This window comes from Harpia harpyja, chromosome 8, assembly GCF_026419915.1.
Source record: "Harpia harpyja isolate bHarHar1 chromosome 8, bHarHar1 primary haplotype, whole genome shotgun sequence".
NCBI lineage: Eukaryota > Metazoa > Chordata > Aves > Accipitriformes > Accipitridae > Harpia > Harpia harpyja.
In genome coordinates this window covers 7,594,210-7,609,747 of record NC_068947.1, presented here as the reverse complement: position 1 = coordinate 7,609,747, position 15,538 = coordinate 7,594,210, and the positions used below count along the sequence as shown (strand labels likewise).

At 35.7% G+C, this 15,538-nt stretch overlaps 1 protein-coding gene across 1 annotated transcript in view; it reads left to right on the top strand.

Annotated features, from left to right (window-relative positions):
- Positions 1 to 14,180, top strand: part of CFAP47 (cilia and flagella associated protein 47) — a 364,054-nt gene extending 349,874 nt beyond the window's left edge. The window contains 2 exon segments of the mRNA XM_052795043.1: positions 1,864 to 2,032; positions 11,709 to 14,180. Of these exon segments, the coding sequence (XP_052651003.1) occupies positions 1,864 to 2,032; positions 11,709 to 11,930 (391 nt within the window). The 3' untranslated portion in view covers positions 11,931 to 14,180.
- The last annotated feature ends 1,358 nt before the right edge of the window (positions 14,181 to 15,538 follow it).

Genomic DNA, 15,538 nt, shown 5'->3' with positions numbered 1-15,538 from the left:
GTTTGAATATTCATCTCAGATGTTTTTGATGAGTGCTCTACTCTGCTACTCAGTCTAAGAGGCATCACTTCTTTTTCATCCCGTGCCTGCCCTTTGTGTGTAGTAAGTAGGCTCTAGGCATTCACAGCCGAGCAGTCCTTGCAGGAAATACAGATGTGAAAATTCAAGGCTTAGGTGGCACGTAGATGGGAACTCAGGTCGCAACCAGATTAGTCCTTATGGCCCAGGGCTATAAAATCAGCTGCACAACTTCAGGCACCACGAAAAGAGATTGTCAGCATAAGTTCGATGTCACAAGACTTGAAATGTAGTTTCAGACATTCAGTAGTTTTGCCCACCTTGCTGTCACTTAAAGGAAAAGCCAGCCTAAATCTGCTAATGCACCCAAGTCCGATGGCACTGCTAAATGTCAGTTAATTATTTTTTTTTTGGAGGAGGCAGAAGCTTTTTGTTTTCTGTTTTCTGCACTCGCACTATTTGTTTCTACAAACTTACAGTGTGACCTTTTTTTCATGAGAGCATTTTGAATTGAGGAAACCCTTTTGTGAGAACATATTCCAAAGGAGAGCTATTTTTAAACAAGATGACATAGACCCAGAATACCACCCATGGAATAGCACTTGCCCGGGAAATGTGGGACATATCCGTAGAGGTATGAATTGTCATAAAATATTAACTTTCACTTCTTTGTGACTATTTTCTTTGAAAAGCAGTGTTATTTCTGGTGTGACAATCCATGAATAAACAGATTTGAACAGCTTTTCTTTGAGATGCTGTTAGTATTTCTTTCTTCAAGTTTTATCAACTGAAAATGTGTTCCCTTTAAGGACACATGATACTTGCCCTGCTGTACTGTGGCAGGCTGTTGTGGTTTATTTTTTGACCACACCGTTGTATTTCTAGTTTCAATTCCTTTTGTTCTCTTTCTGTCCAGATAGTGATAGAGTTGTCCTTAGCAACACATATAAAGACTAAAAGGAGAATGCCTGACTGGAAAATACAAAAATGTATATTCCTTTCATGCTGACAAAGTTTATGCCAAGGAGTCCCCGAAGAACTGTGACAGACAGGTTTCAGTTTGGGATTGGCCTAAGATTGTTTTGTAGTCCTCAGCCACTGCCTTTACCAGTGTCTTTGGTTCAACAGTACTGCCATTAAACTAGCAATTAGACAAGATCTGCACTACTTGTGACAGAAATTCTTTGAGATAAGAGATATACAATATCATCAATAAAGGAACCTAATTATTATTATTGCAATATCTTAACATGTTTAGTTTATGGGATATAAAAAATGTGGAAAACAGTGACAGAAAATTATGATATTCTATATGTTCATTTCAAGGCTTTCAGAGCTCCCTCCCAATCTAGTAACACTCCACCAGATTGCAAACTCAGTTCTAGTCATAAAACTTAATAAAATGGGTGGCTTGTCAGTTTTATTTGATTAGAGATTGGAAAAGTGAGGGGCTTTTAATGGGAAAAGTGGATTTTCACTCTGATGTGGAATTTATTTCTATCACTATTCTTGTATCTTTACAGGTCAGATGATTCTTTCTTTTCTAGTGGTAAATGCTATCATTATTCTGTAGTTATTATAATATTTATAATAACATGTAAGTATGTTTGAAATGGAAGATCAGTATGCAGGTCCCTGTGTATGAAGATTATAAATATTTATAGATAAATGTAAATAATTACTAAAGAATATTTATTCTGTAAGTAAGAATGCAGTTAATATTCTGTATGCATTCCATGGGCTGCCAAGTTTCCTGAGTCCACATGGTGGCCTAAATGTTAGATTGTAGATAAATTGTATTAAGATACCGTAAAAGGCACAAGAGCCTCCTGTGCTTTTCCATAGGTACCCAGAGCCATTCACTGCGCACTTCCTGGCGGGCAGCGATCCTGAGTTCCTTGTGCTGCCCCAAGCTGGAGAACTTCTTCCAGCAGGCACGGTGGGAACCCATATAACGGTGGGATTCAAGCCAAGGATGTATGGCAAGAAGCATACGGCGACACTTGTAATTCAGGTAAGCCCTCCTGAATGCAATAGACAAATATGCCTTCAGGAGTGGAAGGAAAAAAAGAAATCCCACACAAAGAAGCTGCATTGAAACACACAAATGCATGTACTGTGATTATTTTACTACTCTTCACAATGGACAAGAATAAAACTAAATTTTGAAAATTAACTCATGACAAGCTGGAAAAACATATTATATTTTAATTTCTATGTTATCCCTTTGCCATCATCACCAGGGACAGACGCTTACCTTGATACGTTTGCCCCAGCTGCATAGACAACATGACAGAATGACTTTTCACAGAGAATCAAAATAATCATGTTAAGAACTGGTGGAGAATATATGAGTAATTGAATATGTGAGCCCTAGGTTATTGATTTTATTTGTAGTATCCCTCCTAGGATCAAAGGCACTAGAAGCGAGATACTAAACTGTAGAAGACAGAATTTCAAAACACAAAGCCAGGAGTAACTTTTTTAAAACAAGCTTCAAAATAAGCAAAAAGAATTTGTAGCCAAGTAACTTCTGTAAGTCTGAAGGTCACGAAACATTTGAAGATGTTTATTCCTTCAGCAGTAAAAATGTTCTTATTACTGCAGGAATTAATTTTTAAGTTTTAAGTCATTCTTTAAAGGGAAACTGTCAAAAACATACAGTAGCAGCAAACACCCCAAACTCTCTGCAAATCATGGTTTGTACTTTAAATCTATTCGCTGTATGCTGGCAACTCTAGGCGACTCAGGCTACTATATTAGAAGTGAAACAGCAATATTGATTTAAAAAATAACATGGTCAAAACAAAGTTGATAAAAAGATGCATGGCAAATGACTATAGTGTTTTATCTCTCTGAGTAACAACTTGTACAACAGTGAATAAGAAATTCAAATCCTGGAAAAACAAGAAGGCCCTTTAATCCCTCTTACTTGTTTTCTTTTACTGTATTAGACATCTGATTAATTTAGTCTTTTTACATAAAAAACAGTGATGCTTATCACTCTTCCATTTGAAAAAGAAAATAACTGACTGAATTTATTCTGTGTTCTTTTCTATTTACGTAATGCTATATGACACATCTGCAGAGCTCAGAAACTTCTAATGTAGTTCTGGAACTGAACTCCTGTTTTTAGGTATGACACACGGAAATGTACTAGCCATGTTTGTCTTTGGCTTAACTTCCATTGCTAACAAAGAGCTTTAACATCATAAATTTGTCTGGAGTGGGATAAACATGATGGTCAAAGATTATTACTAGCTTTCTAAGAACTCAGTCAGTAATCCAAAATTTCCTTTTCGGAATTTATCAGTACAGATGGGCTTTAAGTAACTGGATTTTCAACCTATACCTATTCACACCTCGGTCTCTGGTTATGATCTAGGCAGACGGCTCTTTATATCTCCACCTTTGGTACTGTGTGTGGGTGTAGGCAGTCACTCATACATATTACATATACGTATCAGGTCACATCTTATTCCTGTATGTTCAAAAATACATTGAGTACTCTTAAGGCTCATAAGTGCAATTTGGACCAATGTTACACCATCACAGTATTTTAGAGATATTTCTAACATTCTTACTCTAACTGAAGTATTAAGTTGTTTCAGTAATGTTTTGGTGAGACCTGTGTTCTCTTTGCTCGTCATATTGATAGTCCTTTTGTGTACACCGGTCTTCCCCCTTTCCTCCCCACACAAGCTTTCATTCCTGTAGCTCTAATGTAAGCCAGAGCATCTGCAACTGTGTGTGATTCTGCTGCTGCTCTGCTCTCAACATTGACCTGAAATAAGACTTGGTGACACGTCGAGAATACCAGATACCCATTTCTGCCTTTCCTGTTAGTTGAAATAATTTTCATTAGTGACCTGAAGGAGACAGATTTAGTTAGATGGCAAAACCAGTATTAAATCACCCTTACTTGGGGAATAATAATGGAGGTGATGAAACGCAATTAATGGTGGATCTAACGCTGAAGAACCTCTCTTACACATATCCTTTCTAGCCAATATACTGGCTGAGGCTTTGGGCTGTTTTTAGAAACCGTGAGGAAGTTTCTTTCCTTTTACAGTGTCACCGCTCTTCTGATGCTGCTGTAGTAAAGGGCTACAGCACTCTTGCTGTAAAATTTCCTTTGCATTTCTGAGGGTGAAGCCATAGTCCTAACACTAATGTATTTTTATTATTAAATTCTATGAATAGTGAGTAGCAGAACTGTCATTTTTGTGTGCTTCAATGAACAGCGATAATTAGGCTGTAAATTAGCAGAGACGACAGTGCAAGTTCTTTATTTTGTGTTGGTCATTACAATTGTGTTGTAAAGTAAAATGGGAGGTTAGGATTATGGAGAAAGATCCTACAGCCATCTTTTTCTCATTTGTTGTAAACAGCAAACCCATATATTGTACATGCAAATTTTTTTGTTTAGTTGCCCCGCTGAGAACCCAATCTTGAGATAATTAGCATTAAGAGATTACAATTTGTCTTTACCGGTATTTAGTGTGTACGTTTTATTAACTGTATGTACATATATAATTGAAATAATGCAGCACACAAATCAGGTACTTTGTGGGATATTTTGTGGATTCTTTAAGACCTTAATATTCATAAATACTTACGGTAGATTTTATTAATGGTAGACAACCTTAATTACTTTGCCGAAGCAATTAAATGTTCTTTAACCATCATTAAAACTTCTGTTCTCAGTCAACTACATATCAAAACAATTGGAGTTAGAAAATTATTTGAATAGCTGTTAGGAATCTTAATTTTGCAAAAGTGACATAAAAATGCCTTTAAAAATTTCTGTAGATCAAAGAATGAAATATAATAAAAAGCCAGTAAAGAAAATAATCATGCTCGTTTCTGTAGCAGTGAAAGAGAACATCATAATCTAGTCAAGCTACAAGTAAGAAACAGTGATGCGGTGCCTGAAGAGCATTTTTAAATAGGTATTATTCCATAATAAAACTTCCATATTTATAATAGCCTTCATAAACAGCACAGTTCTAACTGAAAAAAAAAAAATATACTGCCACTAATGAAAAATTGGTGAAAAGCGCATGCTTCTTAGATAAGCTATAAAGCGCTGTGAGGAAAAAAAAGGACTTCCTCAGCCACACTGACATCTCAGAGCTAGGCTGCGATGTGCCGGTAAAGCTGAATGGAAAACCCGCTGAGCTTAGGGACGGCGAGGTGCAGCTGGGGCAGGGGGATGCTCCGCGAAGGCTTCCTGGGGCAGGAATCGCTGCCAGGCACAAGGCGGAGCAGCCGGGAGGCTGGCAAATCCTTGGAAAAGGTTGTATTTGAGTTGGCTTCGTTAATTTGCTTGCACTGTGCTGAATTCAGCTAGAGACCTGAGCGATTGCTTTGTAATTCGTGGGTGAGACTTCAGGGATATTCTAAAGCAGAAGGCACACAAAATAAGTCTTAAATGATAAAATAGATGTCAGAGTGAACCAGATTGCAGGTAACATTATCAAGCCCTCCAGAAGTCAGGCTTGTGCACCTTTATTACTGAATAATCACTAACTTAGCCTATGGAAGATAGCATATCAAACCCATTTGTCATGCTGTTCTGGAAATAAATGATGCAGTGTGCAAGCCACAGTACCCAGGTGTGGCTTCCCTAAGCTTGTCTATGCAAACTTGCATATCTTAACAGCAAATAGTACTATTGCATATTCAGTAGCTTGGTGAAAATATGTTCTGCATTGTTCCTGGTAGATTTGTTAATTACCATAGTTTAATGTTATTCTAAATTGTATCTCTTAAACAGAATAAGCAAGGAAAAATGTAACAAAGTTAATAGGATTATTAAAACAGTTGCACATTAAGTAAGACATCACCTGCCTCCCTCGCCACTGGTTGATGTTGACCTGAGTTTTATGACTAAAAGCAGAGATTCAGAAAATTCATTACAGGCAGTGAATGTAGCACATCCCATAAGTAGCAAGACTGGATTTTGAGTGCAGAATCAATACTCAAAATTTTTGATTCACAAACATGAGGAAAGGTTACTTTGCTTATTGAGACTATAATTCTCATAATGCCAAAAGAGGATAACAATATGGGAACCATTGCTGTATGAGAGTATTCAGACCATCGCCAGTCCTGAAGGAATGGTTAATATTGATTGTATTACATCTAAGCAATGCTGTGAAACATCCAATATTTGAACTGCAGAAGTCAATTAAGCCACCTTTAATTCTATCTGGAAATGTTCCTCTAAGCTAAGAAAATGATTGTTAGCTATCTTCTTCTTTAGAAATTGCTCACAGCCTGGCTGGGCATTGGTCTGCTTGAGGGAGGTGGTGAGTGACTTTACATCACTTCTTTTTTGTTGTGTTGGTTTTTGTTTTGGGTTTTTTTTTTTCCCCCTCTTTCCTTCACTTATTAAACTGTCTTCATCTTGATCCATGAGTTTTCTTGCCTTTGCTCTTCACCTCCACAGTTCTCATAAAGGTTTGGTTTAATTTCATTCTGTATACATTGGTCATAATCGGTCATCTTTTGCTTGTCACCACTGCACTATAAATTAAGGGTCAGGGAATATTGGATGCACCGTCTGTAATTTCCTGTGTTTTAACTTATTTGGAACTCTTGCAAATTTTATTTGGACTTTGCTGAGTTAACACTGTTTGGAAAATAATTGGAATACCATTTACGTTAAAATTCCTGATACTTGCTCCCAACAATTAACACCCTCCTAACATAGATTTCTCTGGCAATTAATTAGCATGTAACTCAGTAGCATTTCCAGCCTACAGTGAATACACATGGATGATCTGTGTTCTGCAAATTACTCCTATGAATCATGAGCCATCTGTAAGAATGGGTTGAATACCAAAAAAATATACTTTTATATAAATTGTTTGGTGACTATTACCAGTATTTGCTCAATAGATTACTTCATGAACATTACTCAGTCAGACATCAAGGTGGTTAAATAACTTACTTGAATAACTTATGATATTTAAGAAAAAGTGGCAGAATGCATCTCATTTTTTTAATTCTTAAAAATATTCTTCAGAAAGATTTAGCTCTGCGGATGGCCATTATTCCAACCAGATAAGCCAAATTATTACTCTCTTCACAATTCAATTAGATTATAGTTATCAGGAATTTTGAGGTTTTGGTAAGAGGAAGTCACTCATTTCAACAAGAAATCCTCCCTCAAACTGTCAAGGACATTCAGACTGTGTTCTCATCTTTCTTCTTAAATTGTGTGTGAAATATGCCTAGAGATGCATTGCAGGGAGCCTGGGATTCTTAAATACCTATGTTTATATTAGATATATCTTCTTAAAAGAGACTGTCTTTTATATTTCTATTCTAGTAGATTGTGTAGCTTGTAGTAGATTTAATACATTCATCTTTAGACTTTGTTACTACCAGTGCTAGTATTAGAACTGTTCCTAATTTGACATAATAAACTGCACTGCCTTAAGCATAGGAAGAGGAAGAGTTCCTCTGATTTGGGAAATTTTGACCCACTTCTTAGGCAAGTAAATACAGCTTGTAAGTCAAATATTCTACCATATATGGTCATATGTAGATGACCTTTCGAAGTCTCTCTTCTCCACCACTCCAGAAAAGTCTAAAACTTGATTCATCTTTTCCTTTGCTGAAACGTGTCTGAGCTGGAAACCCAAAGCAGCAGCTCTGAGGCACTTGCACAGATTCTGAACTTGGTAGACTTGCTCTTGCTGCAGTTTTCATATTGACTAGAACAGTTGTTGTAGTTAAGTTGTACAGCCTTATCCTGAAGAAAATACTTATGGCTTCAGCAGCATTTGAAAACCTAATATTTTCCCTTGGAAATAAAATATTCTATTAAAATAGTCATTTGTGGGTGTCTAACGCTTTCTGAAAATTACTGAATTCTCGGCTGTCTTGAAAATTACTGAATTCTAGGTGGTTCTAGTGCTAAACAAAGCACTAACTCAAGTTATGTCGACAGTTACAGTAACTCTTTTCCATTCGTGTAACACTTGTTTCCCCTTTAGCAGAAAATTCTGAACTAAAACAAGAGTCTTTCTTTCAGTAAATCAATACGTAAATGCACAATTTTTTCACAATGACTGTCTCCAACTGTCTTGGATGATAGCACATAATTTACAATAGACAGACTACCATAGTTTAAGATGATAAATTAGGGTGGGGTTTTTTGTTGTTATTGTTCTTTTTTTTTTTTTCTTTTTTTTTTTTTCCTTCTAGCTTGATGGATCCTATCTAAAGGGTTCATGTGATAATGCCCACAACATTTTCCCCATTGAACCCAATGAGTTTCCATCAGGCAAAAAGCAATCTCTCCTGCCACAGAACAACACCTGATGCAGGCTACAGCAGCAACAGAATAGGTGGCTTTTTTCACCAAGTCAAGGCACAAACTTTTTTTCAAAGAACATACAGTCTAGGATATTTGTATAGCAAACAGGAAATTAGCAAAAGGCTATATCAATTTTTTGATGCTGATGATAAATGAAGTTGAGAGGTGGCATAGCCCACCACTTTTGTTTAAATCCCCTTCAAACAATTACTAACACTATAGACAGTAAAAGTAGAATATGTGTGGATTCCATGAACAGAAATGATTTTTTAGTAACTTGATACTCAGTTTAAATTGTTGGCTGAAACACCTATCAAATCTTTTCTCTGACCTTGAAGTGATCAATGAGACTTGCACCTGGTGAATAGGACCCTGAGGTTAAATTTTCTTTAAACTACATTGTTCATCTGGCGTACTAAAGAAAGATAAAGCATTTCATCTTGTACTGAAGTTAATAAAACAATTAGCTAGTTTTGGAGAGTGATTTTCTTTTCTTAAATGACAACTTTATCTTTGGAAATAAGATACTAGTGTTGGTCCATGTCACACCTGCTTTTGCTGGATTTTATCCTTACAGTCAGTAGAGTTACTAGAAGGTTGAGAATAAAGATGAGTTAATCTGCCTGCTTTACACAGGAATAATATTCAATTTAAATTAGATTTTGATTTTAGCAGAATAGTAATGAAAGTTTAAAAAATTATGCATGCATGGTGAAATATCTATTAAGATCTTACGCTTACTAATCTTATTTGAATAAGGCAATTCGTTCAGAAGACACTATGTAAAATCAGTACTGCCAACTTTAAAGTACAAGTTTTTTAAAACATTTCTTTAAAAATACACAGCAAAAAATTTCACATATTCTTTCAACATCAGCACAGAAAAGTATATATTCAGTTACCAAAATACTGGTTAAAACCAGTTGTGTAACAAGAAGCACGACAATTAGAGATACATACAGTGATGACATTTAAGAGCTGTAAGTGTACGCAGCCTATATGCGAAATAGTGTAAATGCTGTATAAGTACATAGCAGAGAACAAAACCTGTGCCAAAGGGTTTACAGATTAATAGTCTGAAACTTCTTCCTGCTGAATAGCTGCAACATGAATGCAAAATGCATGCTCGCAATAATATCCCTTAAATATACTTTAGCAATGATAGGGTAACAATTAGAGCAATAGGAAGGAACATATGAAAGATAGCAAAGGCAAACATCATTGATTCAAACTTTTTCAGTGGCAAATATAAAACCGATATTTAACAAAACATAATAAAGTCAGAGAGCCACTTTAACATCCTTTTTATTCTCTATGTTGTTTTAATTATGAGATGACTGTAGAGAAAGTTCAAGATGGAGAAGGTTGACTGCTCTTCCCTAAGGCTTTTGTAGTGCTTTACCTAGACCATAATTAATTGACAGAATGCAATAAATAACTAGACGAATATACACACTATGCTTTGGAGATGGTTGATAGCGTTTATGCTACGTGAAAATTTGTCACAATTTTTATGGATATTGTTGCTCCTCTCTATAGGCCAAATCTGCTTGTCGTACTGACATACCCAGCAGCAAAGCAGAAGCAGAGCTCTCAAAATGGAATGAGCAAATGAGCCACAAAGGCAGCTGGAAGCCGGACTGTTAACTAAATGCTTGAGCGAAAAACTCATGAGCTTTGAGGTTGACTGTTGCACTGATTTCCAGATTGATTTGAGAGTATAAGCAGCCTTTCTGACCTTTTGTTTCCTTGGATGAAAAATGACACTGATGTTAGGTGTAATGGTTATATCCACAAATGATTGTTCTAAGGATTAAGTTAGTTTTAAATGGGAGATGAATTACATAAATCACAACTGGTGTTGTAATGATAAATCTTTATGACTTGAAGCAGAAGAGAAAGGTGATACTACAAGCCATGCCTCTGTAGTTCAATGCAGCATGGTGCAAAAGCCTAGCACCAACAAACCTGTTCTAGAACCACAAGCAGCATGGCCGTGTGATTGCAGTGCTGTGCCAAATGTGGAAAGCAGATCTTGGGAATTTGGCAATGTCACTTATTTAACATGACCCCACTGCTTTGAGGCTGCAAAGTCGTAGAGGCCGGTGTGTTCTGTTGACTGTGTACTATGTACGTATGTCCTATGTACATGCACTATGTTCTGTGTAAAAAAAAGTCACTTGTATGAATATATTTTACTAGACCTACATCATGTCATATTTTTTACTCAGTCTTCCCTCTAAGTTTTGCCTTGGAAGCAAAAAAAGCCCTAAACATAAAACCTGGGATTTCCAATTGCTGAGTGCGAAGGAGTAGGTGACAGTGCATGCCTAAAGTGGGCATGCAATGCTTTGTCTTTCTTTTGCATAGTACAAAGCTGGACATAATGACACATCATTTGAAATCTTTGGGTTTTGCAATATTTCTGTTGGTTGGTTGTGTGGGTTTTTTTTTACAGAAAAGTAGAACAGAAAACTAAAAACCATGAATAGACCTTTTCTTAGATATAATGACAGGAGAATGCTTATGACTTGGAATAAAGACCTGCTTTCAAGAATAAAAATGATACATTTTGAAAGAAAAATGACTGAAAGATCTGCAATAGTTACACATGAGTTTTTAGCAACCAAAATTCTGCTTCAGGACACAAATGAAACATGGGAGATAGACAGCAGTATAGCGTTCATATGCATAGAAATAATACTCCTTAAATATGGATGGATGGGCTGTGTAGTAAGAATAAGAATCACATAGTAAGAATCAAGTACTCAAGCATTATAAGACATGACACGGAAACATATGCTCCATTCCTAGAGACCAGTTATAAACAGAAAGCAAATGAAGAGTGTCATTTTCAATTCACACAAATATTCTTCAAACTAGAGATTTCAACATGAACCTACAATTCTCTTGTGCATACTCAGAGTCCTTTTCTCTTAGTTTTGTTCATTATTTTAATGCAAAAATTCCACCATTTGATAATATCATTATTACCAATACCAGAGCTGCAATTAAATCCTATGTTATAAACTTGAGGCATTTATATTGTACTATGGAATAATTATCTTTGAACAACATACAGACCTATGGGGTTTACTAAATAAAAAAGGAATTTTAGATCAGCCAGGAAGTTAAATATCTCATCTTTGTTATGCCTAGTCCTGAATAAAGTTAAATGTGTTTTCAGTTCTCTGTGTTCCAGGAGTGCAATTCTCATTCTGTGTTATTCCAGTACCTTACATGGAAAAGGATAAATATATTTTGAAATCAATGTAGCATGGTAAATCACTGTCAAATTTTCAAGGTATTTGATCACTGATTTTTTTCTTTCTTCTCTGTCTCTGTTCATTATTTTCAGACAGAATCAATGCAATGGACATATGAAATCAATGGACTGCCTCCACAGACCTTACCACCTACGAGGCCAGCAAAAGTCATTTCTACTAGCAGTTACATAAGATCAGCCACAGTTAGACAACGCAATTTTTTACGTGAAAATCTGAAACTTACAACCACTGGAGTATCCTCACCAGTCAAGGGGGCACCTTTGGTCCTGAGGACAAAACAGAGAAAGTTATGATCAGTTATTTTTTTGGTTGGGGAGGACACTTTGGTCAAATAAATTCTGCAGATAAAAAGAGGATATGGTGTTTTTAATTTTTTTTTTTTAAAAGCAGATATGATATGCATTGGTTGTATGTTTTATATGGAGGATTCAGAGTGCCTGAGCTCTAGTAATATTCTTATTTTTCTGTGAGGGATTTTGGATGCTTACCTAACAGTTTATGTATATCATACAGGTGTCAGCAAGTCCTAATGAGAAAAAACTTTGAGTTGAAAAAATAGACTTGAAAATTGGGGAATTCAGACTAATGCTTTGCTTTCTAAGGGATATTAGTTTAGTAAGACTTTAATAGGATGCTTTAATGAACATATTGTGTGATGTTCAACACATTACATCCATGCAAACCAAGCAAGCAAAACCAATCCCTGATATCTTTCACGATAAAATCCTTACCCAAATTTTGCAGTATTTTGCTAAGGTGAAGCATGTTTACATGTCATATGCCAGGAGCTTGAATGCCTTTCAGATTCTCTTGCTTTGGCAAATTTCATTAATTATGACAACTTTGCTTTGTCTAAAATAAGAATCCTGATTTATTCATCCCATAACACTCCAAAATCTTAGATAATTATACATAACATAGAATGAAAATAAAATGTCCTCCCTCAGTATTTTTGTGTGGAGTAAATTTTAGAGTGCTTTAGAGTATTGAAATACAGGCGGCTGTGAAAAGTCAGTGGGGAATGGAGCCAAATTTTACCTTTTTTTCTAAAACAAAATAAAAGGTACTATTCATATTGTGGTTCCATTTCCATTTTTCCTGTCCACAGGTGACTTTAAATGGGTATTCAGGCTTTCTGTGCTCTTGACGTAATGTGGAAAATTAGATCTATGCAGGCATGCTTTGTAAGATCACTGGATGGGTAACTCCCACCTTCTTTCTGCACTGACATTGTTTTTCCTGATTTTACTAATAGAATGTAGATTGTATTTTTGCCTTTATTTTGATGGCGGAATGTACTTTAACAAAAAAATGGCTTGGCACAGATTAAGTGCTTTCTTGGCACAAATACAGAATGAGCATCATTGCTCGGGAATGGGGAGCCTGAGAACAACCTATGTAGGTCAGTGTAAATGAGCACCAATAAAACCATTTTACCGCAATGTGCTTGAGGATTTTGTTTATGCCACACATTTTAGAGAAGCTATTACAGAAAATGTTGGGAACATATAAAACAGCAATGGCACTGTTTAATATCTCCTTTTAAATGCAGTGTGCCCCATTTTGGTCAGAAACCAGGTAATCTGAAGCAAGAATAAAATCTGCCTTACAAATTCAGTACACAACACGGGAAAGATATTGTCAATAGTGATATCCAGTATATATCTAAAAGACATTAAGAAGCTATTGCAATATTTATCTTAACTGCTACTGGCACCACAAATACAGCTAGATTTCATAGGAAGGCTCTATCTGCATATATAAATGAAGCAAGTATTTCTCTATAAGAAATCAGAATTTATGGATCAGAAATATGCAATGGTTTCACAACTGATTATTGGTGTTCAAGAAATATTTCAGTAACAACTTTTCTTTGTAAAAGCTTTGTTTTCCTTGTTTTGCCTTTTTTTTTTGTTTTGCTTTCTTATTTAAAATCACACTTGTTTGCAAGATGCTCAAAACTTTATAAATCTACCAGAGATGGATTAGCAGGTGGCATATAGGTGAATCACTGAACAATTAAATGGTGCTCACTCCAGAAATTTTATTTCACAGTTTGTTTCCCTGCACTTGCTGCTACATGTAGTAGATTTTAAAATTCTGTCATACATTCAAACATTAAAAAAATCCGTAGGCAAATATCATGCAGTAAGGTAATATCAAAGGAGCATTTTCGAAGGTGCAGTTTAATTATTTTATCTATCTTAAAAGTGAAGCATAATCTATGCTTTCTGGACCAGATTACAGGTTTTTTCAGTGTGTACAAGATCACTCATGAGTTATGCAAGATATGCCATCATCAGTTGAATTTGTACCTAATATTAAAAATTTATTGCATTTTTCTTATTTCTTACAGAGTTTAAACAGAACTAAAAATATTTCTTCTGATGTTAAGAGCATACTTGCAAAGGTGATTTAAATAAAGACCATTGTATGTGTGTGGTTGTAACATCCACAATGTTTTACATATTATCCACATACATTTATGGATTACAGTGGCTATATAAACTTTCTATTTAAAATAAATTCCTTTCTACTTCCTACCTTGATATTTTGCACTTCTGTCACTGATGTGACTGTATTCTTTGTAATGCAAAGGCTAATTCTAAGTATATATTTTAAAAAACAGTTTCTTTTCAGCAGCACTGGAAGATTTCCAGAATGATTAGTTTTATTCATTACTTGCTCCCTCCATTTCACTAGAATTAGTGAGCCATATTGAAAATCTTGAAGTTTCAACTCATGGAAGGAAAGAACTGATATGAGAAATGATTATAAAATGCTGCTTTTGTTACTTAAACTTGGAGAATTCACTCCAAAGCTTTCGGACCCACCATTCTGGAAGAGAAAAGAAATTAACTTTGTTTCTCCACGTTGGAGCACCCTTGACGATCTTTTTCTTCTGAAAAGGATGAAAAAAAGGAGTATGTCCCGTCACATTAATCTGTGCAGGTACAGCAGAATCTCAGGGAAATGGGGGGATATTGGTTATTACTGTAAATAATAGCTCTTAATTTCTAATTGCTAATTTTGATTAGAGATCTTAGATTACTTGTACTGACCCCACTTATATATTTTGGTATATATAAATATCAAAATTACAAAAGAAGTTTTTCAAAGTCAATATGACACTTGAGTCCAATGTCTTAATCATAGTCTTACATGACACACATGAGTCAGCTGTGCCTTTGCTTTTTACTGGCTTACGAGAAATATTAGTGGGCTAACCAGTGTAGTCACCACCTGTTTGTTTATATTTCTTCCTCCCTTGTCTCTTCATGTCTCTCTAAAGTGATTCATCTTTCAGACTAATTAAAAAAAAGGATTAAAACCTTATGAAGCAACATTATCGTGTAATGTAGAACTGGTTACTTGGGAATGGGCTCTACATTTAACCTTATTACTAAAATACCATGCAGCTTTTGCAACTATTGAGCTCCTGTTTTTAAGTGACATGTCCAGTAGTGGAATCAATCTGCCCTAGGCGGTTGCAGGACCGTACAGTCAGAGCACTAGCTTCTAAACAATACAAAAGCCGCCAAACTTCTAATTGTTTGATGTTTGGCTGAGCCTTATTTGGCACAATACTACACAGGAGAATGACACAAGGATAACATGGAAATGTTTTTAGGATTCCTGCCGTTAGCGGCTCAGCTTGGAGTGGGTTTTGCTGCCACATAACTCAGAAGGTTTCAAGATTGCTTGTTCTACTCATATCTGGATAACTATGGCATCAATGACACTCTAAGACTATTTTATACCTGATCTCACTAGTTATAGAAAGGTTTTAGAGTATCAAACTTACCCTTCAAAAATAATAGGAGCCTAACATTAACTCCTGTGTCAGTGCAGATTTTGTCTGAGTCTGGAGAATTGAGAGATAAAGATGGCTTTAAGCACA